Source organism: Narcine bancroftii, chromosome 2 (genome assembly GCF_036971445.1).
Source record: "Narcine bancroftii isolate sNarBan1 chromosome 2, sNarBan1.hap1, whole genome shotgun sequence".
Taxonomy (NCBI): Eukaryota; Metazoa; Chordata; class Chondrichthyes; order Torpediniformes; family Narcinidae; genus Narcine; species Narcine bancroftii.
In genome coordinates, this window is record NC_091470.1 from 193,603,834 (window position 1) to 193,631,407 (window position 27,574).

Here is a 27,574-nt window from a genome sequence, read left to right on the forward strand (position 1 = left end):
GCCCGTCGGCTGAACCTGACTTACAATTTGGACAAGTGTGTCTTCCAAACCATACGACTCGCTATTCTAGGTTGCGTGGTGGAGAACGGGATAGTCATGCCAGATCCTGACCGCATGCGTCCCCTAATGGACTTACCCCCCCCCCCCCATCCATACCCAGAAAGCTCTCAAACGCTGCCTGGGCCTTTTCTCGTATTACGCCCAATGGGTTCCACACTACGCCGACAAGGCGCGTCCTCTTATCAAGACCACCTCCTTTCCCCTCTCGACCGAAGCCACAGCGGCTTTCGATCGAATCAAATCCGACATCGCTGCTGCGACGCTGCACGCGATCGATGAGTCTGTCCCGTTTCAAGTCGAGAGCGATGCATCCGACTTCGCTCTGGCAGCCACCTTGAACCAGGCCAGTCGGCCTGTAGCCTTCTTCTCTAGAACCCTCCAGAGTAGACACTCCTCGATCGAGAAGGAGGCCCAGGCCATAGTTGAAGCAGTGCGTCGTTGGAGACATTACCTCGCTGGGAGGCGCTTTACACTGTTGACTGATCAACGCGCAGTCTCCTTCATGTTCAGCAACACCCAGCGTGGTAAGATAAAAAACGACAAAATCGCCAGATGGAGAATCGAACTCTCCACCTTTAACTATGACATCCTGTACCGCCTGGTAAGCTCAACGACCCGCTTACGCGCTCTCCAGGGGGACGTGCGCCAGCATACAGATGGACAGACTACAGAAACTCCATGAGGCGCTCTGTCATCCAGGGGTCACTAGGTTTGCCCACTTTGTCAAGGCGCGCAACCTACCCTACACAGTCGAGGATATCCGCTCCATGACCTGAGCCTGTTCGGTGTGCTCTGAATGCAAGCCCCACTTCTTCCGTCCGGATACCTCCCACGTTATCAAAGCCACCCGTCCCTTCGAGCGTCTTAGCGTAGACTTTAAGGAGCCCCTACCGTCGACCAACCATAATACCTACATCCTTACGGCCATCGACGAGTACTCCCGCTTCCCGTTCGCTGTGCCCTGCCCAGACTCCACTGCCACCTCAGTGATACAGGCCCTTCACAGTATTTTCGCTATTTTCGGATACCCCAATTCCATCCACAGTGACAGGGGGGCCTCATTCATGAGCGCGGAGCTGCAACAGTACCTTCTGGAGTGTGGTATCGCTTCAAGCAAGACCACGAGCTATAACCCACGCGGTAACGGCCAGGTCGAGAGGGAGAATGCCACCATATGGAGAGCAGTTACACTGGCTCTCCGGTCTAAAGGTCTCCCCACCTCTCACTGGCAGGAGGTTCTCACTAGTGCCTTACACTCCATCCGCTCCCTCCTATGTACTGCAACAAATGCCACCCCCCACGAAAGGATGTTCCTTTTCCCGAGGAAATCCGAATCAGGAACCATTCTACCGGCATGGCTCACCGTCCCTGGCCCCATCCTTTTGCGACGCCACGTCCGGCACTCAAAGAATGACCCCTTGGTCGACCGAGTGACTCTACTCCACGCGAACCCATATTACGCCTACGTTGAGTTCCCAGATGGGCGGGAGGACACTGTTTCGGTGCGGGACCTAGCTCAGCACGCGGTAGCCCCAGCAACCCCCCCAACCCAACCTTCCCCAACTTGTTATTCTCCAGGCCCCATGCCGCAACAGAAGGACCAACAGCATCCCAACGACCAGGGCCACCCTGCCGACAACACGACTGGGGAATTGAGTGATGGAGCAGTCGCATCCGACGAGCCCGCTGGCGACACCATCCCAGTGACCCCAATCCCGGCACCACGGCGGTCACGCCAGATGGTCAGACCCCCTGACCGCTACAGTCCTTGACTTACCCCTTCCTTTCATTCTCTCCCTCGTTTTATTTTTGTTTTTTTTCCAGGGTCAGTTCTCCAAGAAGGGGTGAATGTGATAGTACAGATCTATTACCAATGTTAGTAGCGTATATAGTTACTGTATCTAGACTGTGCTTACAGCGATTGGCTGAGAGCTAAGCCACGCCTATTGTCTGGGCCTTAAGGGTTGTGTCCCTAGGTCGGATCATTCCGGACTGGTCGGCCACCTGTGAAGAGCTCCTGTCTTTTGCTAATAAAAGCTTTGGTTTGGATCAACAAGTCTTTGGATCTTTCGACGAGCTCTAGTCAGCAACACTGATTGCGAAGGAATTAGTTGCAGATGTCCTGGAAAAGGAATCTCTCTCTGAAAACCAGCAAGAACCATCCTGAGTGGTAACCATTTGCCTGTTAAGCACCAAAGACTAGTGAACTTTGTTAATGCTAACTTCTGTGCACAGTACAAGAATTGCTTGCAACCAGTGAGATTGGACTGTGAACCAAAGAACTTTTCTAGACTTAAATATACATTACACAAACCTGCACTTAGAGTTAGAGTGGGGATTATGTAGTTAGGTAGGTTAAGTAATAAGTTAAAGTTTAATTCTGTTTTCTTGTTCAAATATAATTTAAAACTACTTTTGTTTAAGTAACCTGTGTTGTGGTGCATTTCTATTGCTGCTGGTTTTTGGGGTCCTCTGGACTCCATAACATTTTAGGGTTTGAACATTGCAATTTGATGATTTATTAGTTGAAATGAGGTTTTTTTTTGCAAGCTATTGTGTCTGGAATTTTTGTAAGCTGGTGCCTGGAAAAACAGCAGCAATGGAAGTTGATACATTTTTGTTACAACCATCACCTACAGAGAGGCAGAGCAAGAAAAAAGGAACTGATGGCTATTTCTAAGACATTGAAAATTGCTGAAGTGGAGGGAGTCACATGATGGAGTAGTGGCCGGTCAGGGAATCCCAGCCCTCTCCGGAAAAATTGAAAAAAAAACGCACAAAACACAAAGGTACAAGAATAAAAATTAAAACAAAGTAAAAGTAAAGGTGAGAAGAAAATGGCACCGAAGAGAGAAAAGTCGAATGCAACGGCAAGAAAAGATGAAAGAACGTCGGAAGAAGAAGGTGAAGGCCTTACCTGTCCGAGGAGACACGCCGCGGAGAGAGAAGCCCGCTCCCTAAGGTCAGTGGAAGTCCCGAGCTCGGGACTACAAAAATGGCTCGTGGAGCCGAGTAAAAGTGCGCAACCGCGCATGCGAGATGCGCATGAAAAAAAACACACTGACGGGAGGGGGGAACAGCTGCGGAGTCGATCTCCACAGTTGAGAGTGACAGCTGCAACACAGCAACAGGAGGAGAACATAGAAAACAACGAGAACAAGAAAGAAGAGAGCAAAAAGAAAACAAGGAAACAACAGATCGCCAACCCAGAGGAAGAAGAAGAAGAAGAACATAGAGAAATGGAAGAAGAAGGGAAAGGCAGGACAATGGATATATCTTTTTTTAAAGAATATATGGAATCAGTGAAAGAATGGCAATTACAAGAATTTAATGAGATAAAAAGAAGAATTAAGAGTGCAGAAGAAAAAATGAATAAAATAGAAATGGTCATATCAGAGATAGGAAAAAGAGTGGATAATGTGGAAGAACGAGAAATAATCGTAGAACTGGAAGTAGAGGACTTAAAAGAGAAATTAGAAGAATCTAATAAAAAAGTTAAAGAGACACATGAGCTGTTAGCTCAGAAGATAGATATAATGGAAAACTATAATAGAAGAAATAATATAAAGATAGTGGGCCTTAAGGAAGATGAAGAAGGCAAGAATATGAGAGAATTTTTAAAAGATTGGATCCCCAGGGTCCTAGGAAGACCAGAATTACAGGAAGAAATTGAAATAGAGAGGGCACATAGAACACTAGCCCCGAAACCACAACCGCAGCAAAAACCAAGATCCATTTTATTAAAATTCTTAAGATATACAACAAGAGAAAATATATTGGAGAAAGGAATGAAGAAAATAAGAGAAGACAAAAAGCCACTGGAATACAAAGGTCAAAAAAATTTTTTCTATCCAGACATAAGTTTTGAACTCCTGAAGAAGAGGAAGGAGTTCAATACAGCAAAAACGATCCTATGGAAAAAATGATATAAATTTATGTTAAAGTACCCAGCGGTACTTAAAATAGTTATTCCAGGGCAACAAAACAGACTATTCTCGGATCCAGAGGAAGCACGAAAATTTGCAGAAAAACTACAAAACAAGCAGAGAGATGAAGACATGTAATGTGAGTAAAAATGACCACGAACTATATGTATGTGTGTATAGATGTGTATAGATGTGTAGGTATATATATGTGTATACATGAGTATACACATATATTTAGAGGAAAATATATAGAGTATAGATAAGAATTAATAAGGGAATGAAAGGGAATAGAGGAAATAAGGAGGGAATTAAAAGATAGACCTTTGTTATATATGAAAATTGAAATCTATTCCGGGGGTGGCTGGGTGGGGAGAGGTTACGGTCACTGCAAAATCAGTTGACGCTTGCAAGTGAATTCGCAAATCCAAATGAAGAGGGGAGATGTGGTTGCCCGACAAGGGACAAAGGGCAACTCAGGAAGGCGAGGGGATAGTGGGGTTAAAGGAATTTTAGATAGGAGAATAAGGGAAATGTTTGATGTTTTAGAAATGTTGTCTAAAAAGTGTTCAAAACAAGAAAGCAGAAATGGATAAGAAGGAAAGGTGATGATGAGGAAACGGAAAGGGAAGATAAACAAAGTATGAAATGGCTACGTTGAACTATATGACTTTAAATATTAACGGAATACATAACCAAATCAAAAGGAAGAAACAGCTAAATTTACTTGAAAAAAGAAAAAATTGATATAGCATTTGTGCAAGAAACACATTTAACTGAAATGGAGCATAAAAAATTAAAGAGAGATTGGGTAGGACATGTAACAGCAGCATTGTATAATTCAAAAACAAGAGGAGTAGCTACATTAATCAGTAAAAATATACCAATTAAAATAGAAGAGGAAATAATAGATCCAGCAGGGAGATATGTAATGATAAAATGTCAGATATATTCGGAGTTTTGGAATTTACTCAATGTATATTCACCTAACGAAGAAGATCAAAAGTTTATGCAAGATATTTTTTTGAAGATAGCAGACACGCAAGGGAACATATTAATAGGAGGGGATTTCAACCTTAATTTGGATTCAAATATGGATAAAACTGGGAAAAAAATTAACTGAAAGAACAAAGTAACCAAATTTATAATTAAATCGATGCAAGAAATGCAACTTTTGGATATATGGAGGAAACAACACCCAAAGGAAAAGGAATATTCATATTATTCGGGTAGACATAAAACATACAAAAGAATAGACCTATTCCTGTTATCAGCTCGTATGCAAGATAGAGTAAGAAAAACAGAATATAAACCTAGAATATTATTGGACCATTTACCCTTGATATTGACAATAGTGTTAGAGGACATCCCTCCAAGAATGTATAGATGGAGATTAAACTCCATGCTACTTAAAAGGCAGGATTTTAGAGAATTCATTGAAAGACAAATTAAAATGTACTTTGAAATAAATACGGAATCAGTGAAAGATAAGTTTATACTATGGGATGCAATGAAAGCGTTCATCAGAGGGCGAATAATAAGTTATGTAACCAAGATGAAGAAGGACTACAATCAGGAAACAGAGCAGTTGGAAAGGGAAATAGTAAATATAGAAAAAGAATTATCAATGAAGGAAGACACAACTAAAAGAAGAGAATTGGCAGATAAAAAAATAAAATATGAAACACTACAAACTTATAAGGTGGAGAAGAACATAATGAAGACAAAACAGAAATATTATGAACTAGGGGAAAAAATGCAAAAAATTCTAGCATGGCAGCTTAAGACAGAACAAGCTAAGAAAATGGTATTGGCATCAAGGAAAAAAGACAAACAAATCACATATAATCCAATGGAGATTAATGAAAACTTTAGAGAATTCTATGAACAATTATACCAAACTGAAAACGAAGGGAAAGAAGGCAAAATAGATGAATTTTTAACTAAAATTGGCCTACCAAAATTACAAATAGAGGAACAAAATAAATTAACAGAACCATTTGAAATAGTATAAATACAAGAGATAATAAAAAAAACTACCAAATAATAAAACACCAGGAAAGGATGGATTCCCAATAGAAGTCTATAAAACATTTAAAGATTTATTAATTTCTCCCCTCCTGGAAATAAACAAACAGAATGACAAAACACAAATCTTACCAGATTCATGCAAAACAGCAATAATTACAGTAATACCAAAAACAGGGAAAGATCCACTCGCACCAGCGTCATATAGACCAATATTATTACTTAACACAGATTATAAGATAATAGCTAAACTATTAGCAAACATATTAGCAGATTATGTACCTAAAATGGTAAATCTAGACCAAACTGGATTTATTAAAAAAAGACGGACAACAGACAATATTTGTAAATTTATTAACTTAATTCATGCAGTAGAAGGGAGTAAAGCGCCAACAGTAGCAGTTGCTTTAGACGCAGAGAAGGCCTTTGACAGAGTAGAATGGAATTATTTATTCAAAGTATTGCAAAAATTCAGTTTACCAGAGAAGTATATTAATTGGATTAAAGCATTATATAAGGGGCCATTGGCGAAAGTGACAGTAAATGGATATATATCAAAGCAATTTAATTTAAGCAGATCAACAAGGCAGGGATGCCCACTATCACCTTTATTGTTTGCGTTAGCTATAGAACCACTATCAGAATTGATAAGAACAGAAAATAAAATAAAAGGGATAAAAATAAAAGACAAGGAATATAAAATCAGTTTATTTGCAGTTGACATTATAGTATACTTAACAGAACCAGAAATATCAATAAAAGAATTACTTAAGTAATTGAAGGAATATGGAGAAATGTCGGAATACAAGATTAACGTAAATAAAAGTGATCACGTCTCCAGAATGGAGGACCATCGCCTTCACAAGATTGTGTTATATGGCGAGCTCTCCAGTGGCCACCGTGACAGAGGTGCACCAAAGAAGAGGTACAAGGACTGCCTAAAGAAATCTCTTGGTGCCTGCCACATTGACCACCGCCAGTGGGCTGATATCGCCTCAAACCGTGCATCTTGGCGCCTCACAGTGCGGCGGGCAGCAACCTCCTTTGAAGAAGACCGCAGAGCCCACCTCACTGACAAAAGGCAAAGGAGGAAAAACCCAACACCCAACCCCAACCAACCTATTTTTCCCTGTAACCGCTGCAACCGTGTCTGCCTGTCCCGCATCGGACTTGTCAGCCACAAACGAGCCTGCAGCTGACGTGGACATTTACCCCCTCCATAAATCTTCGTCCGCGAAGCCAAGCCAAAGAAGAAAGAAGAAATAATAATGGAAAACATAACCAAATTACACAGAAGAGGCTATTAAATTTACTGAAAAAAGAAAAAAATAGACATAGCATTTGTGCAGGAAACGCATCTAACTGAAGTGGAACATAATAAATTAAGGAGAGACTGGGTAGGGCACGTAGTGGCAGCATCATATAATTCAAAAGCCAGAGGTGTAGCTATATTAATCAATAAAAATGTATCAATCAAAATAGAGGAAGAAATAATAGATCCAGCAGGGAGGTATGTAATGATAAAGTGTCAAATATATTCAGAATTTTGGAATTTGGTCAATATATATGCACCTAATTAAGAGGATCAAAAGTTTATGCAAGATATTTTTTTGAAGATTGTAGATACGCAGGGGACTATATTGATAGCAGGGGATTTTAACCTTGATTTGGATCCAATGTTGGATAAAACTGACAAAAGACAAGCAAAAAGAATAAAGTGGCCAAATTTATGGTTAAATCAATGCAGGAAATGAAACTTATGGATATATGGAGGAGGCAGCACGCATGGGAGAAGGAATACTCATATTATTCGAGTAGGCATAAAACATACTCAAGGATTGATATGTTTTTGTTGTCAGTTCATATTCAAGGGAGAGTTAGGAAAACTGAATATAAAGCTAGATTGCTATCTGATCATTCACCCCTGTTATTAGCAATAGAACAGGAGGACATCCCACCAAGAACATATAGATTGAGGTTAAACTCCATGCTACTTAAAAGGCAGGAATTTAGAGAGTTTATTGAACGCCAAATTAAAATGTACTTTGAAATAAAAATGGAATCAGTGCAAGACATATTTGTATTATGGGATGCAATGAAAGCTTTCATTAGAGGGCAGATAATAAGTTATGTAACTAAGATGAAAAGGGACTACAATTGGGAAATTGAACAGTTGGAAAGGAAGATAGTAAGTACAGAAAAGGAACTAGCAACAAGGGATAATATAACAAAAAGAAGAGAATTGGTGGACAAAAAATGAAATATGAAACATTACAAATGTATAAAGTGGAGAAGAACATAATGAAAAGAAAGCAAAAGTATTATGAATTAGGAAAAAAACACACAAAATATTAGCCTGGCAACTTAAAACAAAACAAGCTAAAATAACTGTATTGGCATCAAGGAAAAAGGACAAACAAATTACATATAATCCAATGGAGATCAATTTATGAACAATTAGACTGAGGGGAAAGATGATAAAATAGAAGAGTTTTTAGCTAAAATTGAACTGCCAAAATTGCAAGAAGAGCAACAAACAAACTGATAAAACCATTTGAAATAGATAAAGTATAGGATATATTAAAAATGCTGCCGAACAATAAAACACCTGGAGAGGATGGATTCAGAATAGAATTCTATAAAACATTTAAAGAGTTATTAATTCCTACTCTCCTGGAAGTAATGAACCAGATAGGAAAAACACAAAACTTGCCAGATTCATGTAAGACAGCAATAATTAGACTACTACCAAAGATGGGGAAGGATCCACTAACACAAGCATCATATAGACCAATATCTCTACTTAATTCAGATTATAAGATAATAGCAAAATTATTAGCAAACAGATTGGCCGACTGTGTACCAAAAACAGTAAAACAAGATCAAACTGGATTTATTAAGAAAAGACGAACAGCGTTAATATCTGTAAATTTATTAATCTAATTTATGCAGTTCAAGGAAATAAGAAGCCAAAAGCGGCTGTTGCTTTAGAAGCAAAAAAAAAGCTTTTGACAGGGTAGAATGGAATTATTTATTCAGTATTAAGTAGGTTCTATCTACCAGAAAAATATATTAATTGGATTAAAGCATTATATAATGGACCATTGGCGAAGGTAACAGATATGTATCGAACCAATTTAAATTAAGTAGGTCAACTAGGCAGGGATGTCCATTATTTCCCTCACTGTTCGCTTTAGCAATAGAACCATTAGCAGAACTGATAAGAACAGAAAATAAAATAAAGGGGATAAAAATAAAGGAGGAGTATAAAATCAGTTTATTTGCAGATGACATCATAGTATACTTAACAGAACCAGAAATATCAATAAAAGAACTACATAAGAAATTGAAGAAATATGGAGAAATATCGGAGTACAAGATCAACGCAAATAAAAGTGAAGTGATGCCAATGAGTAATGCAGATTATACAGAATTTTAAAAAGAATCACCATTTGAATGGCAAACACAAGCAATCTGATACCTAGATATTAGATTAGATAATAATTAAATTATCAGCCACTAATAAAGAAATTGCAGGAAGACTTAGAACATTGGAAAGAATTACCAGTAATGTTTATAGGGAGGGTAAATTGCATTAAAATGGATGTCTTCCCAAGGATACAATACTTATTTCAATCGTTACCAATTCCCTTAACAGAGAAATTCCTTAATGAACTGAAGAGAATAATAAGGAAATTTTTATGGAAAGGGGGAAACCGTGGATAGCGTTAGATAAATTAACAGAGAGGTACAACCAAGGTGGTTTGCAGTTACCAAACTTTAAAAATTATTATAGAGCAGCACAATTAAGGTTTTTTAAAAATCAGATTTTTATCAGACAAGGGAAAAACAAGACTGGACTAAGATAGAGCTAGACAAAATAGGGGAGAAGGTACCAGAATATACTTTATAAGTGGGATGAAAAGCTGGTACGATATAAAAGCTCACCAGCATTGCATCGTTTACTCAATATATGGAAGAAGATTCACGTAGAAAGGAAAAAAATGAATTACCAAATACCAAAATTATTATTGACGCAAAATCAGCTAATCCCTTTTACAATAGATAACCTTTCCTTTAGAGAATGGGAGAGAAAAGGAATTAAAAGAATAGAAAATTGTTTTTTGGGAAATAATTTATTAACATTTGAACAAATGAAGTACAAATATGGAATAACTTATGGTACAATGTTTGCATACCATCAACTGAAAGCCTACTTAAAGGATAAATTGGGAAACAGACTGAGATTACCAGAAGGAAGCAGCTTTGAATATGTGATTACAGACACAATGATAATTAAAAGATTTATAATGAACATGTACATCAAGCTGCAAGAGAAGGAAAATTATGAAATAAGCTGTGAACCCAAACAAAAGTGGGAAAAAGATTTAAACATAAAGATAAAAAATGAAACATGGGAAAAGTTATGTTCTGGAACTATGAAGAATATAATAAACACAAGGTTATGTATGATACGGTATAATTGGTTACACAGGTTATATATCATGCCCCAAAAGTTAAAAAAAAATGGGACCCAATATTATCAGATAGATGTTTTCGCTGTAAGAAGGAAATGGGAAGAACAGTATATGCAATTTGGGCATGTGAGAAAGTGAAAAGGTTTTCGGAAGATCTAAATCAGGCATTAAATAAAATCACAAAAAACAACATACCAAAAAATCCAGAAATCTTTCTTCTAAGTAATATAAGAAGTTAAAAATTAAGCCTCAAACTGGGTGAAATGCAAAAAATATTTATTATGATTGCCTTAACTGTAGTAAAAAAATGTATAATATCAACCTGGAAATCAGAATAGAGCCTGAGAGTAGAGCAATGGTACATAGAAATGAATAAATGTATTCCATTGGAAAAAATAACATATAACTTAAAAAATAAAGTCACATTATTTGAACAAATTTTGGAACTGTAGATGGAACATAACGGAGAGGGCTTGCCTCGGACCTCCACCCCCTAAAATGATAAGATGACAAAATGACTTGATTCAGTGTGTAAAAGTCAATGACACATTTTTCTTGTTTATTTTCATTGTGTGATGACATTGTTTAATGGTTTTATTGTATTGTATATGTTGAACGTTTATTGGTTTTGGAGGGAGGTGGGAAGGTCGGGGGGAAAAAGGAGAGAAAATGCCACTTTTTTAAAAAAAAATTATTTTTCACACCATAAACCACATTGACCATGATACATACATTTTCCTTTTCAAATATATACAGTGTCATTTTCTCCCACCCTCCCTCCTCCCATCCCACCCTCCCTACCTCCCCCCCCATCCATTTAAAGTACAAAATCTAAGATACATTAAACCAGTCAAACAATGTTGTCATTCAATAAAAATAAACAAGAAATTCCACTGAGTCAATTCTTTTCATTTCCTTCTCCTTTCGTTAATTTAGGTAGTGAATGTCCCTGGTAGGTTTTCTTCTATTGTGTTTCATGTAAAGCTCCCATATTTGTTCAAATATTTCAGTATTATTTCTTAAACTATATGTTATTTTTTCTAATGGAATACATTTATTCATTTCTATATACCATTGTTGTATTTTCAAATTATCTTCCAATTTCCAGGTTAACATAATACATTTTTTTGCTACGGCTAGAGCTATCTTAACAAATCTTTTTTGTGCACCATCCAAATCAATTCCAAATTTTTGTTTTTTATGTTACTTAGGAGGAAGTTCTCTGGATCTTTTGGTATATTGTTTTCTGTAATTTTATTTAATATTTGGTTTAGATCTTCCCAAAATTTTTCTACTTTCTCACATGTCCAGATTCCATGAATTGTTGTTCCCATTTCTTTTTTACATCGAAAACATCTATCAGATACTGTTGGGTCCCATTTATTTAACTTTTGAGGTGTAATGTATAGCCTGTGTATCCAGTTATAATGTATCATACATAACCTCATATTTATTGTATTTCTCATCGTTCCAGAACATAATTTCTCCCATGTTTCCTTTTTTATCTTTATATTTAAATCTTGTTCCCATTTTTGTTTAGTTTTACCATTTTTTTCCTCATTCTCCTTTTCTTGCAGTTTAATATACATATTTGTTATGAATCTTTTGATTATCATTGTATCTGTAATCACATATTCAAAGTGACTTCCCTCTGGTAACCTCAGACTGCTTCCTAATCTGTCCTTCAAGTAGGATCTCAATTGGTAATATGCAGGCACCGTATCTTGAGTTATATTGTATTTATCTTTCATTTGTTCAAAGGATAAGAATATATTTCCTGAAAAACAATTTTCTATTCTTTTGATCCCTTTTTTCTCCCATTCTCTAAAGGAAAGGTTATCTATTGTAAAAGGGAGTAACTTATTTTGCATCAATATTAGTTTTGGTAATTGGTAATTTGTTTTATTCCTTTCTACATGAATCTTCTTCCAAATATTGAGTAGATGATGTAATACTGGAGAACTCCTACGTTGTACCAATTTTTCATCCCATTTATATATGTGTTCAGGTATCTTTTCCCCTATTTTATCTAGTTCTAATCTAGTCCAATCTGGCTTTTCCCTTGTTTGATAAAAATCTGATAGGTATCTTAATTGTGCGGCTCTATAATAATTTTTAAAGTTTGGCAATTGTAAGCCTCCTTGTTTATACCATTCTGTTAATTTATCTAGTGCTATCCTCGGTTTCCCCCCTTTCCATAAAAATTTCCTTTTTTTTTTTCTTTAACTCCTTGAAGAATTTCTCTGTCAAGTGTATTGGCAATACCTGAAATAGGTATAATATCCTTGGGAAAATGTTCATTTTAATACAGTTTATCCTTCCTATTAGTGTTAATGGTAAATCTTTCCAATGCTCTAAATCGTCCTGTAATTTTTTCATTAGTGGATAATAATTGAGTTTATATAGATGGCCGAGATTTTTATTTATTTGTATGCCTAGGTATAGCTTGCATTTGCCATCTGAATGGTGATTCCTTCTTAAATTTTGAGAAATTCGCATTATTCATTGGCATTGCTTCACTTTTATTTACGTTAATCTTGTAACCCGACACTTCTCCATATTCCTTCAATTTCTTATATAATACTTTTATTGATAGTTCTGGTTCTGTTAAGTATACTATAACATCATCCGCAAATAAACTGATTTTATATTCCTTGTCTTTTATTTTTATCCCTTTTATATTATTTTCTGTTCTTATCAATCCTGCTAGTGGTTCTATAGCTAACGCGAACAATAAGTGTGATAGTGGGCATCCCTGCCGTGTTGACCTGCTGAAGTTAAATTGCTTTGATATATATCCATTTACTGTCACTTTCGCCAATGGCCCCTTATATAATGCTTTAATCCAATTAATATACTTCTCTGATAAACTGAATTTTTGCAATACTTTGAATAAATAATTCCATTCTACTCTGTCAAAGGCCTTCTCTGTGTCTAAAGCAACTGCTACTGTTGGCGCTTTACTCCCTTCTACTGCATGAATTAAGTAAATAAATTTACAAATATTGTCTGTTGTGCATTTTTTTAAATAAATCCAGTTTGGTCTAGATTTACCATTTTCGGTACATACTCTGCTAATCTGTTTGCTAATAGTTTAGCTATTATCTTATAATCTGTGTTAAGTAATGATATTGGTCTATATGACGCTGGTGCGAGTGGATCTTTCCCTTGCTTTAGTATTACTGTAATTATTGCTGTTTTACATGAATCTAGTAAGCTTTGTGTTTTATCAATCTGGTTGATTACTTCCAGGAGGGGAGGAATTTATAAATCTTTAAATGTTTTATAGAATTCTATTGGGAATCCATCCTCTCCTGGTGTTTTATTATTTGGTAATTTTTTAATTATCTCTTGTATTTCTACTATTTCAAATGGTTCTGTTAATTTATTTTGTTCTTCTATTTGTAATTTTGGTAGTTCAATTTTGATTAAAAATTCATCTATTTTCCCTTCTTTCCCTTCTTTTTCAGTTTGGTATAATTGTTCATAGAATTCTCTAAAGTTTTCTTTGATTTCCGTTGGATTATATGTGATTTGTTTGTCTTTTTTCCTTGATGCCAATACCATTTTCTTAGCTTGTTCTGTCTTAAGCTGCCATGCTAGAATTTTGTGTGTTTTTTCCCCTAATTCATAATATTTCTGTTTTGTCTTCATTATGTTCTTCTCCACCTTATAAGTTTGTAGTGTTTCATATTTTATTTTTTTATCTGCCAATTCTCTTCTTTTAGTTGTATCTTCCTTCATTGCTAATTCTTTTTCTACATTTACTATTTACCTTTCCAACTGCTCTGTTTCCTGATTATAGTCCTTCTTCATCTTGGTTACATAACTTATTATTTGCCCTCTAATTAACGCTTTCATTGCATCCCATAATATAAACTTATCTTTCACTGATTCCTTATTTATTTCAAAGTACATTTTAATTTGTCTTTCAATGAATTCTCTAAAATCCTGCCTTTTAAGTAGCATGGAGTTTAATCTCCATCTATACATTCTTGGAGGGATGTCCTCCAACTCTATTGTCAATATCAAGGGTGAATGCTCCGATAATATTCTAGTTTTATATTCTGTTTTTCTTACTCTATCTTGCATACGAGCTGATAACAAAAATAGGTCTATTCTTGAGCATGTTTTATGTCTACCCGAGTAATATGAATATTCCTTTTCATTTGGGTGTTGCTTCCTCCATATATCCAAAAGTTGCATTTCTTGCATCGATTTAATTATAAATTTGGTTAATTTGTTCTTTCTGTTAATTTTTTTCCCAGTTTTATCCATATTTGAAACCAAATTCAGGTTGAAATCCCCTCCTATTAATATGTTCCCTTGCGTATCTGCTATCTTCAAAAAAATATCTTGCATAAACTTTTGATCTTCTTCGTTAGGTAAATATACATTGAGTAGATTCCAAAACTCCGAATATATCTGACATTTTATCATTACATATCTCCCTGCTGTATCTATTATTTCCTCTTCTATTTTAATTGGCACATTTTTACTAATTAATATAGCTACTCCTCTTGCTTTTGAATTATACGACGCTGCTGTTACATGTCCTACCCAATTTCTCTTTAATTTCTTGTGCTCCAATTCAGTTAAATGTGTTTCTTGCACAAATGCTATATCAATTTTTTTCTTTTTTCAGTAAATTTAGCAGTTTCTTCCTTTTAATTTGGTTATGTATTCCATTAATATTTAAAGTCATATAGTTCAGTGCAGCCATTTTATACTTTGTTTATCTTCCCTTTCCATTTCTCCATCATCACCTTTCCTTCTTATCCATTTCTGCTTTCTTGTTTTGAACACTTTATAAGACAACATTTCTAAAACATCAAACATTTTCCTTATTCTCCTATTTAAAACTTCTTTAACCCCATTCTCCCCTCCCCCTCCTGAGTTGCCCTTTATCCCTTGTCGGGCAACCACATCTCCCCTCTTCATTTGGATTTGCGAATTCACTCGCAAACGTCAACTGATTTTGTAGTGACCGTAACTCCTCCCCACCCAGAAAAGATTTCAATTTTCATATGTAACAAAGGTCACTCTTTTAATTCCCTCCTTATTCCCTCTATTCCCTTTCCCTCCCTTATTAATTCTTGTCTATACTCTATATATTTTCCTCTAAATACGGATACATTCATGTATACACACTATATATATATAGATATATATATAGATATATATATATATATCTATATATATACACACACACATACCTCTTTACACACATACATATAGTTCGTGGTAATTTTTACTCTCATTACATGTCTTCATCTCTCTGCTTGTTTTGTAGTTGTTCTGCAAATTTCCTTCCTTCCTCTGGATCCGAGAATAGTCTGTTTTGTTGCCCTGGAATAACTATTTTAAGTACCGCTGGGTACTTTAACATAAATTTATATCCTTTTTTCCATAAGATCGTTTTTGCTGTATTGAACTCCTTCCTCTTCTTCAGGAGTTCAAAACTTATGTCTGGATAGAAAAAATTTTTTGACCTTTGTATTCCAGTGGCTTTTTATCTTCTCTTACTTTCTTCATTGCTTTCTCCAATATTTTTTCTCTTGTTGTATATCTTAAGAATTTTACTAAAATGGATCTTGGTTTTTGCTGCGGTTGTGGTTTCGGGGCTAATGTTCTATGTGCCCTCTCTATTTCCATTTCTTCCTGTAATTCTGGTCTTCCTAGGACCCTGGGGATCCAATCTTTTATAAATTCTCTCATATTCTTGCCTTCTTCATCTTCCTTAAGGCCCACTATCTTTATATTATTTCTTATATTATAGTTTTCTATTATATCTATCTTCTGAGCTAACAGCTCTTGTGCCTCTTTAACTTTTTTATTAAATTCTTCTAATTTCTCTTTTAAGTCCTCTACTTCCATTTCTACAATTATTTCTCATTCTTCCATATTTTCCACTCTTTTTCCTATCTCTGATATGGTCATTTCCATTTTATTCATTTTTTTCTTCTGCATTCTTAATTCTTCTTTTTATCTCATTAAATTCTTGTAAATGCCATTCTTTCACTGATTCCATATATTCTTTAAAAAAAGATATATCCATTGTCCTGCCTTTCTCTTCTTCTTCCACTTCTTTCTGTTCTTCTTCTTCTTCTTCTTCCTCTGGGTTGGCCATCTGTTGTTTCCTTGTTTTCTTTTTGCTCTCTTTTTTCTTGTTGTCGTTATTTTCTATGTTCTCCTCCTGTTGCTGTGTTGCAGCTGTCACTCTCAGCTGTGGAGATCGATTCTACAGCTGTTCCCCCCTCCCGTCAGTGTGTTTTTTTTCATGCGCATCTCGCATGCGCGGTTGCACACTTTTACTCGGCTCCGCGAGCCATTTTTGTAGTCCCAAGCTCGAGACTTCCACTGACCTGCGGGAGTGGGCTTCTCTCTCCGCGGCGGGCCTCTTCGGACAGGTAAGGCCTTCACCTTCTTCTTCCGACGTCTTTCCTTCTTCTTTTCTTCCCATTGTTTTTGGTTTTTCTTTCTTCGCTGCCATTTTCTCCACACTTTTACTTTCACTTTGTTTTGATTTTTATGTTTGTGCCTTTGCTTTTTCTCTATCTTTTTTTTACTTTTATGGAGAGGGCTGGAGTTCCCCTATCGGCCACTACTCCATCACGTGACTCCTCCCGAAAATGCCACTATTTAAGAGGGAAATGTTTGTATGTATTTTGGTTGATATGGTTCACAGAGTGAAAAATAAAAAACTAAAAAAACCACTTGTACAAACTAAATTATCAGCCATAATAAGGAAAATACAGGAAAGCTTAGAAAATTGGAAAGAATTACTGCTAATGTTGATAGGGAGGGTGAATGGCATTAAAATGAACGTATTCCCACAGATACAATACTTATTTCAAACATTACCAATTCCCTTAACAGAGAAATTCTTTGCAGAACTAGAGAGAATAATAAGGAAGTTCTTATGGAAAGGGAGAAAATCAAAGGTAGCACTAGATAAATTAACAGAGAGATATAATCAAAGTGGATTACAGTTACCAAACTTCAGAAATTATTACAGAGCTGCACAATTAAGGTACTGATCAGATTTTTACAAGACGAGAGAAAAACCGGATTGGACTAAGATAGAACTAGATAAAATAGGAGAAAAGATACCGGAACATATACTTTATAAATGGGATGAAAAGCTGGTGGAATATAGAAACTCACCAGTACTGCATCACTTACTTAAAATATGGAAGAAGATACATGTAGAAAGGAAAAAAATAAATTACCAAATACCAAAAATGCTATTGATGCAAAATCCACTAATCCCTTTTACAATAGACAACTTATTTTTTTAGAGAATGGGAGAGAAAAGGAATCGAGAGAATAGAAATTTGTTTTTTGGGAAATAATTTATTAACATTTGAACAGATCAAGGACAAATACAGAATAACTCACGGCACAATGTTTGCATACCATCAATTGAAATCTTATTTAAAGAACAAATTGGGAAGCAGATTTGAATATGTAATTATAGACACGATGATAATTAAAATATTTATAACAAATATGTACATTAAGCTGCAAGGAAAGGAAAATAATGAAGTAAAGTACAAACCTAAACAAAGATGGGAAAAGGATTTAAACATAAAGAATGAAACATGGGAAAAGTTATGTTCTGGAACTATGAAGAACATAATAAACACAAGGCTACGTATGATACAATATAATTGGTTACACAGGCTATATATCACCCCTCAAAAATTAAATGAATGGGACCCAATAATATCAGATAGATGCTTTCACTGTAAAAATGAAATTGGAACAATACATGCAATTTGGGCATGCGCAAAACTGAATACTTTTTGGGAAGAACTAAATAGATATTAAATAAAATCACAAAAAACAACATATAAAAAAATCCAGAAATTTTTCTTTTAAATAACATAAGTAAAGAACTAGGTCTCAAATTGGATAAAGCACAAAAAAGATTCATTATGATAGACTTAGCAATAGCAAAAAAATGTGTAACGTCAACTTGAAAAATGGAAGAGAACCTGAAAATACGACAATGCTACATGGAAATTAATAAGTGTATTCCATTGGAAAAAATTACATATAATTTAAAAGACAAAGTTATATTGTTTGAACAAATTTGGGAACCATACAAGAAACATAATAGAAAATGCTGGCCTCAGATGATAAGAAGATAAACAGGATCAGATTTAATGTGTAAAAGTAGATGACACATCTTTCTTTTTGTTTTTTTCTTTTGTGTGAAGATGTTGTTTTATTGTATTTTATATATTTAATATTTATTGGTTTTGGAGGGGGGTGGGAAGGGGGAGGGAGTGAGATATGGGGGAGAAAAGAAAGAAAATGTCACTGTGTATATTTAATGAGAAATATTTGTAGATATTTTGGTTGATATGGTTCATAGTGCAATAAATAAAAAAATTACCAAAAAAATCTGTCAAAATCATTGTTTATTCCTTATGAGGCGCATCACAAATCAAAACACACAGATTTTTTCAGAGCAAAATCTATATAAGATTGATTCCATGTTTTCACCAAACTCCTAAATTTCTGCCTATATGCTTCTGGAACCAACTCATAAGCTTTCAATACTGCTTGCTTATCAGTATCATAATTTGCCACTCGCTGTGCAGTCAAACTACAGGATGCAATTTGTGCTTTTCCCTTAAAAATACTTTGAAGCATAGGAGACCATTTTCCTTTTGGCCATGAACTTTTTCAAAAAGCTGAAGATATGTATCTATATCTCCTTCATCAAAAGGAGGCACTAGATTTACCTCTCTACTAGCCAAAAACCTCTCCCCAGGAGTTACAGCCTCAGCTCTCTTACCTTTCTCTATCTCCATTCTTAACTTCTCTTTCAGCTTCTTCTGCATCATGGTCTCTCAGCCTCTGCTCTTTGCTTTTCAGCTTCATATCGTTGTCTCCTTTTCTTCTTGCACCCTCAATTTCTCCAATTCCAATTCAAAAGATCTGTTCTCTGGAAAATTTTCCTTCACATATAATATTTCACTATAATCCTCTGTATTTATACTTTTCTTATCCAATATTTAACTTCAGCAATTTTACTAAAATGGATCTTGGTTTTTGCTGCGGCTGTGGTTTCGGGGCTAGTGTTCTATGTGCCCTCCCTATTTCCATTTCTTCCTGTAATTCTGGTCTTCCTAGGACCCTGGGGATCCAATCTTTTATAAATTCTCTCATATTCTTGCCTTCTTCATCTTCCTTAAGGCCCACTATCTTTATATTATTTCTTCTATTATAGTTTTCCATTATATCTATCTTCTGAGCTAACAGCTCTTGTGCCTCTAACTTTTTTATTAGATTCTTCTAATTTCTCTTTTAAGTCCTCTACTTCCATTTCTACGATTATTTCTTCTTCTTCCACATTATCCACTCTTTTTCCTATCTCTGATATGACCATTTCTATTTTATTCATTTTTTCTTCTGCACTCTTAATTCTTCTTTTTATCTCATTAAATTCTTGTAATTGCCATTCTTTCACTGATTCCATATATTCTTTAAAAAAAGATATATCCATTGTCCTGCCTTTCCCTTCTTCTTCCATTTCTCTATGTTCTTCTTCTTCTTCTTCCTCTGGGTTGGCCATCTGTTGTTTCCTTGTTTTCTTTTTGCTCTCTTCTTTCTTGTTGTCGTTATTTTCTATGTTCTCCTCCTGTTGCTGTGTTGCAGCTGTCACTCTCAGCTGTGGAGATCGATTCCACAGCTGTTCCCCCCTCCCGTCAGTGTGTTTTTTTTCATGCGCATCTCGCATGCGCGGTTGCACACTTTTACTCGGCTCCGCGAGCCATTTTTGTAGTCCCAAGCTCGAGACTTCCACTGACCTGCGGGAGTGGGCTTCTCTCTCCGCGGCGGGCCTCCTCGGACAGGTAAGGCCTTCACCTTCTTCTTCCGACGTTCTTTCATCTTCTCTTCTTCCCGTTGCTTTCGACTTTTCTCTCTTCGCTGCCATTTTCTTCTCACCTTTACTTTTACTTTGTTTTAATTTTTATTCTTGTTCCTTTGTGTTTTGTGCGTTTTTTTTTCAACTTTTCCGGAGAGGGCTGGAATTCCCTGACCGGCCACTACTCCATCACGTGACTCCTCCCTCTAATTCCTTTTCTGTAATTGCTATCTCCCTTTCCAGCTGTTCTATTTCCCAATTGTATTCCTTTTTCATCTTAGTTACATAACTTATTATCTGTTCTCTGATGAAGGCTTTCATTGCATCCCATAGTATAAATTTATCTTTTACATATTCTGTGTTTCTCTCAAAGTTCAATAAACTCTCTAAATTCCTGCCTTTTGAGTAGCATGGGGTTTAACCTCCATCTGTATGTTCTTGGTAGAATGTCCTCCAGTTCTATTGCTAATAGCAGGGGTGAATGATCTGAAAGTAGTCTAGCTTTATACTAATTTTTCCTGACTCTCCCTTGAATATGAGCTGACAACAAAAACATATCAATCCTTGAGTATGTTTTGTGCCTACTCGAGTAATATAAATATTCCTTCTCTTTTGGGTGTTGTCTCCCCCATATATCCATTAGTTTCATTTCTTGAATTGATTTAACCATAAATTTGGCTACTTTATTCATTTTGTTTGTTATCTTTCCAGTTTTATCCAACACTGGATCCAAATTAATCCCCTCCTATCATAATTTCCTTGTGTATCTGCAATCTTCAAAAAAATATCTTGCATAAACTTTTGATCCTCATCATTAGGCGCATATATTGAGCAAATTCCAGAAGTCTGAGTATATCTGACACTTTATCATTACATACCTTCCCGCTGGGTCTGCTATTTCCTCCTCTATCTTGATTGGTACATTTTTGTTAACTAATATGGCTACACCTCTAGCTTTTGCTGCCTCTACGTGACCTACCCAATCTCTCTTCAATTTGTTATGTTCCACCTCGGTTAGATGCGTTTCCTGTACAAATGCTATATCTATTTTTTCCTTTTTCTGTAATATTAGTAGCCTCTTCCTTTTAATTTGGTTATGTATTCCATTAATGTTTATAGTCATATAATTCAACGTGGCCATCTTATATCTTTGTTTTCACTTCTTTTCCGCCTCTTCATCACCTCCATCCCCTTTCTTCCATAATTGTTTTTAAATCTCAATATATAACAGCACACTTAAAACATAAAATACCCCAACAATCCCCACAATCAATAACACTTTAACCCCAAATGAACCCCCCCCCCCTTGGGTTGCCCCTTGTCCCTTGCTGGGCGGGCAACCACAACTCCCCTTTCCATTTGGCTTGCAATAATACTCGCAAGCATCAACCGATTTCTCAGTGACGGTTATCCTCCCCCTCCCAGAGTACACTGTTTTTCTGGATATATAACAAAGCTTCTCTTTTTTTCCCTTCTTTCCCTTCTCTTTTTCATCTTTTAATCTCTATATATACATTGTCTCTATTTCATATTATTATGTATTTTTGTATATTTTCTTGCCAGTCTTCTTTCTTGTCACTCCTCATCTCCTCATCTCTTCTCATGTCCTGCAAACATTCTGCGAATTCTTGGGCTTTCTTTGGATCCGAGAACAGCCTATTCTGTTCCCAAGGAATAAATACTTTGAGTAATGCTGGATGTCTCAACTTAAAGTTATAGCCTTTCTTCCATAAAATTGTTTTCGCCGTATTAAACTCCTTCCTCTTCTTTAAAAGTTCAAAACTTATGTCCGGGTAAAAAAATATTTTTTGTCCTTTATATTCCATCGGCTTATTATCTTCTCTAACTTTATTCCTTCCCCATTCAGGTATGTTCTCCCTTGTTGTATATTTTAGAAGTTTTATTAAGATGGATCTCGACTTTTGGTGTGGTTGCGGTTTCGGAACTAGTGCTCTTTGTGCCCTTTCTATTTCTATATGTAAATCTGTCACTCCCAACACTTTCAGGATCCATCCTTTTATAAATTCCTTCATGTCTGTCCCTTCCCTCTTTCAGGCCCACTATTTTTATGTTGTTTCGCCTACTGTAGTTTTCCAACATGTCAATTTTCTGGGATAACAAATCTTGTGTCTCCTTAATTTTTTTTGTCACTTTCTTCCAATTTTCCTCTTAATTCATTTATTTCCATTTCTACAGCAGTTTCTCGTTCCTCCACATTTTCTACTCTTTTCCCTATTTCTGTCATGACCAACTCTAAACTTTGCATTTTGTCTTCTCCTCTTTTCATTTTTCTTTTAATTGTACTAAATTCTAATGATAGCCATTCTTTTAATGATCTCATTTGTTCTTTAAAAAAGGCTTTATCTATGTTTTGTCCATCTGCTTTACCTTCTTCTTTCCTATGAAGATCTTGGTCTTCTTCTTCTGTGTCTGTCTTCTTCTTCTCTTCTTTGTATCTGTGTCTCTTCAGCTCTTTCTGATGAGCCACTTCTGTGTCTTTGTCAGGCCTCCAGATGCTGGGCCTCTTGCTGATAGGCTGACCTGTTGTTGGTCGCCCCGTCGCCGATCGCCCTCTTCCAGCCTCTCGTTTTTTCTCACTGCTCTTCTCGACTGTGTGCTTCCCATAGCTGAGCACCCTGCAGCTGTCCGCTCTTCTGCTGGGCCCCCCTCCCACCGGTGTCTTCTTTTCCTTTTGTTTGTGCCTTCCCAAGGTCGTGTTATATGGCGAGCTCTCCACTGGCCACCGTGACAGAGGTGCACCAAAGAAAAGGTACAAGGACTGCCTAAAGAAATCTCTTGGTGCCTGCCACATTGACCACCGCCAGTGGGCTGATAACGCCTCAAACCGTGCATCTTGGCGCCTCACAGTTTGGCGGGCAGCAACCTCCTTTGAAGAAGACCACAGAGCCCACCTCACTGACAAAAGGCAAAGGAGGAAAAACCCAACACCCAACCCCAACCAACCAATTTTCCCCTGCAACCGCTGCAACCGTGTCTGCCTGTCCCGCATCGGACTTGTCAGCCACAAACGAGCCTGCAGCTGACATGGACTTTTACCCCCTCCATAAATCTTCGTCCGCGAAGCCAAGCCAAAGAAAAAAATAACATGTTACATATTGTGTATTGTTATCTCTTTAGTAATTTTAAGACAGTTTAGTTATAACTGAATTTTAACTCAAGAGTTAAAATTCCCTTTAAAGGGGGAAGGTGTGACAGAGTATTTAGAGGTGGTTTGGGAGGAATTGTTAGAGCAGCTTGCACACACACATTTTAAAACATAGAATATTTGCAGGACTTTTGCAGAATGCTTTTTGCAGGAGACAACAAAGTATCGACAGCAGCTTGCCTGGGAGAGTATGTGATCTTTTGCAGGCAGAGGAGAAGAATTTTGCTCTCAGAGAAGGAGGGTATAAAACAGACAGAGAGAGGAGACAGAAATCAGTACCAGAAGGACAAGCTGGCAAACTTTGGAAGGCTGTCTGGTCAAAGGAAAAGATTGGTGGTGTGAAAAGTGACCTGAAAGAAAGAGGATCATCTGGAGAACACCGAAGGGGGCAAGTTTGGTCAGCAAGATTGATTGCTAAGGAATCAGTTGCAGATGTCCTGGAAAAGGAATCTCTCTCTGAAAACCAACAAGAACCCTCCTGAGTGGTAACCTGTTAAGCACCAAAGACTAGTGAACTTTGTTAATGCTAACTTCTGTGCACAGTTCAAGAATTGCCTGCAACCAGTGAGATTGGACTGTGAACCAAAGAACTTTTCTAGTCTTAAATATACATTACACACACCAGCGCTTAGAGTTAGAGGGGGGATTACATAATTAGGTAGGTTAAGTAATAACTTATAGTTTAATTCTGTTTTCTATTTCAAATATAATTAAAAACTACTTTTGTTTAAGTAACCCTGTGCTGTGGTGCATATCTATTGCTGCTGATTTTTGGGGTCCTCTGGACTCCGTAACAATAGTTACCTTGTGACCCTTGACTGGAATCATCTTCCGAAGGTTCAGTGTCTCCATTTCCCACTTTTCTTGCAGCAAATCCAAACAGAAAAAGGCGGTCCTGTCCAATCAGATAATGATGGAAAACAAGTGTTTCAATGTTGTGCATCCATTCACAAAGCCAGACACAGTCTTACAAACAATGCCCTTGACACATATGCATTCTCCTACTGATAATTGCAATCCAAGCACACTTTCACCAGAAATTAACTCCCATATTTCAGGTACATATCTGAACTATGAACATATTTCCACATCATTCACTGGTATGAGTATACTTTCACATTACACCACAGCATTGCTATACCTCACACTCCCACACTGCAATCCACTCCAAAACCACAGAATGCATCATTCCAATTACAATGATTTTCACTGTACATATTTTATCGTTCTCTCAGTAAACCTGCTTCCCAATCTCTTTCAACACCTGTAGTTTTAAAGTCTCTGTCTCTCACTGATTATGTGGCAATGGAGGGGAAATAATGTATGTTTCCCTCACTCTCTCTACGTCTCCACCCTCTTATCATTATTTCTGCCTCACACTCCCTGATTACCTGAAACTGCATTTTATTTAAGGAGCAATTAACAAGTCTCTTCAACCCTCTGCACTTCACTTTCTGCTATTTGTATTCCTCTTTACATTGTTCTTGGAATTCTCCTTGGTTCTGTTACTTATTTGAATTACTTATTTCATTCTTCCCTCTCTTTTGAGTTTACCACTTGTATCTTTAGTCATTCTTTAACCTTCCTTCTCAAAAGGTAGAATCTGACTTTGTGCCAAACTATGAAACCACTGACAAAGATATGGATATTTCCCAAACATCAACCCCAAGTTTAATTTCCAATATTGTTTGAAAAGGGCCATACAAAACATCTATCACTTACTTAATGCAGCTGTATTAAATTCCCCCAGTGATCCCTACAATTCTACATACATGTTAACCAAACCTCTACATTTCAATTGCAAGTAGAACAAAGACCATTATAGCACATTACAGGCCCTTCAGCCCACAATGTTGTGCTGACCTATATAAACCTACTCAACAATCTAAACCTTCCCTACCTCACCATAACCCTCTATTTTACTTGATTCCATGTCCCTGTCCCCAATGTTCCAGCCTCCACCACCATCCCTGGCAATGGATTCCAGGCACCCACAACTCTCTGAGTATAACACTTACTCCTGATATCTCCCTTAAACTCTCTTTCCCTCACCTTAAAGAAATGTCCTCTGGTATTTGCTACTATCACCCTGAGAAAAAGGTGCTCACTGTCCACCCTATCAATGCCTCTCATAAACTTGCAGACCTCTGTTTTAAGTCACCTCTCATCCTTCTTCGCTCCAAAGAGAAAAGCCCTAACTCCAATCCAGGCACCATCCTGGTAAATGTCCTCTGCACCCTCTCCAAAGCTTCCACATCCTTCCTGTAATGAGGCAACCAGAACGGAACCAATATTCCAAGTGCAGTCTCACCAGAATTTTAAAGAGCCTGCAACATTACCTCAATCTTGAACTCATTTGCCTGACTGAGTAATGAAGGCTATCATACCACAAGCCTTCTTAACCACTCTACCAACCTGTACGGCAACCTTGAGAGATCTATGGACCTGGACCCAAGTTCTACCACACTGTTAAGAATCCTGTCATTAACCATGTTACTCCACCTTCACAAATGCATCATTTCACACTTTTCTGGACTGAGATCCATCTGTCACTTCTCCGCCCAAGTCTGCATTCTATGTACATCCTATTGTAACCCATGACAACCTTCTGCACTATCCACAATACCTCCAACCTTCATGTCATCTGCAAACACAATGACCCATCCTTCCACTTCTTCATCTAGATCATTTATAGAAATAACGCAGAGCAGATGTCCAGAAAGTAAATAAAGTTGGTACAATTCTACCATGATTTAAGATCGTTGTAAATATCAGAAAGGCTGAATGGCCTCTTCCTAATCATATGTGAACCAGTGATTCCATACAGAATAAAAATCGGCACACGAGTTTGATGGATGTGCTGCTCTGAGGTTGAGGCTGAGATACGAGTGCACATTGCAGGGATATTTTCGCTCAATACAAACCTGTTCTTTAACTATCCATCCCAGTTCTGTAACTAGCCTGGTGTGTTTTATTCAGTAACTGGATGCCTAAAATAGCTGTCAAACTTTATCTCCTCTGAGTTGGTGGGTATATGAAACAAGCTGCCAGATTTATGGGACAGGCAGGTTAAAGTTTAAATTGTATTTGACATATACATGGAGAGAGAAATATGAACAGAACACAAATGGAGAAACAATTTGGTCAGCAAGGAGAAATTGAGCAGAAGGGTCCGTTTCTGTGCTGTACATCTCTGTGACACTAATATCCCTGATTGCAATAAGACCACTAAAGGAACCAAAAGACTCAATGTTGCTTTGGACAAGACACAGAATATTTTCCATTTAATTTGGTTATGGTCTTTTTTTAATAGCTTACTTGTGAAGTTCAAGTCTGACCACTCCTCTAATGAGCTCCAAAAGACACAGGGATGACAGCTAACTTTAAAGCTCTAGTAACACAGACTCAAAAGTACCTGTACTTTCACTTTCTGAGCTTCTTCAGCCATCTTCTTTCCAGTATTTATTCTCTTTGTAAAATTATGTTTCTGGATGCAATACAAATAAATATGTAATCCATGGGGGATAGGGGCACAGACCACACAGATAATAAAAATTGTACCACTTGGGCATTCTCCTTTGTACCTATTACACAACCCAAAAACAGAATTATTTCCAAAGCATTCTAAAAGCATTCATACATATTAATAAAAATATTAAAATGTTCAATTTTAAATACCTCTTTTAAAAACTTAAAAGGAAATTACAACCTATTTCCTTTGAAGCTTACAATCAGAAATAGGCTTTGAAAGATGCTGCTGTCTCACATTAACCATCGATTATTTATTAAACAATATTTTTTAGACATACAGCACAGTAACAGGCCCTTCTGGCCCATGACCTCATGCTGCCCAATTAACCTACAACTCTGTTATGTTTTGAAAGGTGGAAGGAAACCAAAGCACCTGGAGGAAACACAGGAGGAACATACAAACTCCTTACAGACAGCACCGATTCAAACTTGGGTCACTGGCACAGTAACAGCATTGCACTAACTGCTACACTAACTATGCCACCCCTTTTATTTATTTTTATAT

General features: G+C 36.8%; 1 protein-coding gene across 5 annotated transcripts in view; it reads right to left on the reverse strand.

The window, feature by feature from the left end:
* The window catches only part of LOC138754875 (zinc finger CW-type PWWP domain protein 1-like), a 131,318-nt gene that overhangs the window by 29,482 nt on the left and 74,262 nt on the right, over positions 1 to 27,574 (reverse strand). For all 5 annotated transcript variants that reach the window (XM_069919815.1, XM_069919812.1, XM_069919811.1 and 2 more), the window contains 2 exons: positions 26,954 to 27,025; positions 24,343 to 24,433 (listed from right to left, as the gene is read on the reverse strand). In XM_069919815.1, the coding sequence (XP_069775916.1) occupies positions 24,343 to 24,433; positions 26,954 to 27,025 (163 nt within the window). The remainder of the gene's footprint in view (positions 1 to 24,342; positions 24,434 to 26,953; positions 27,026 to 27,574) is intronic.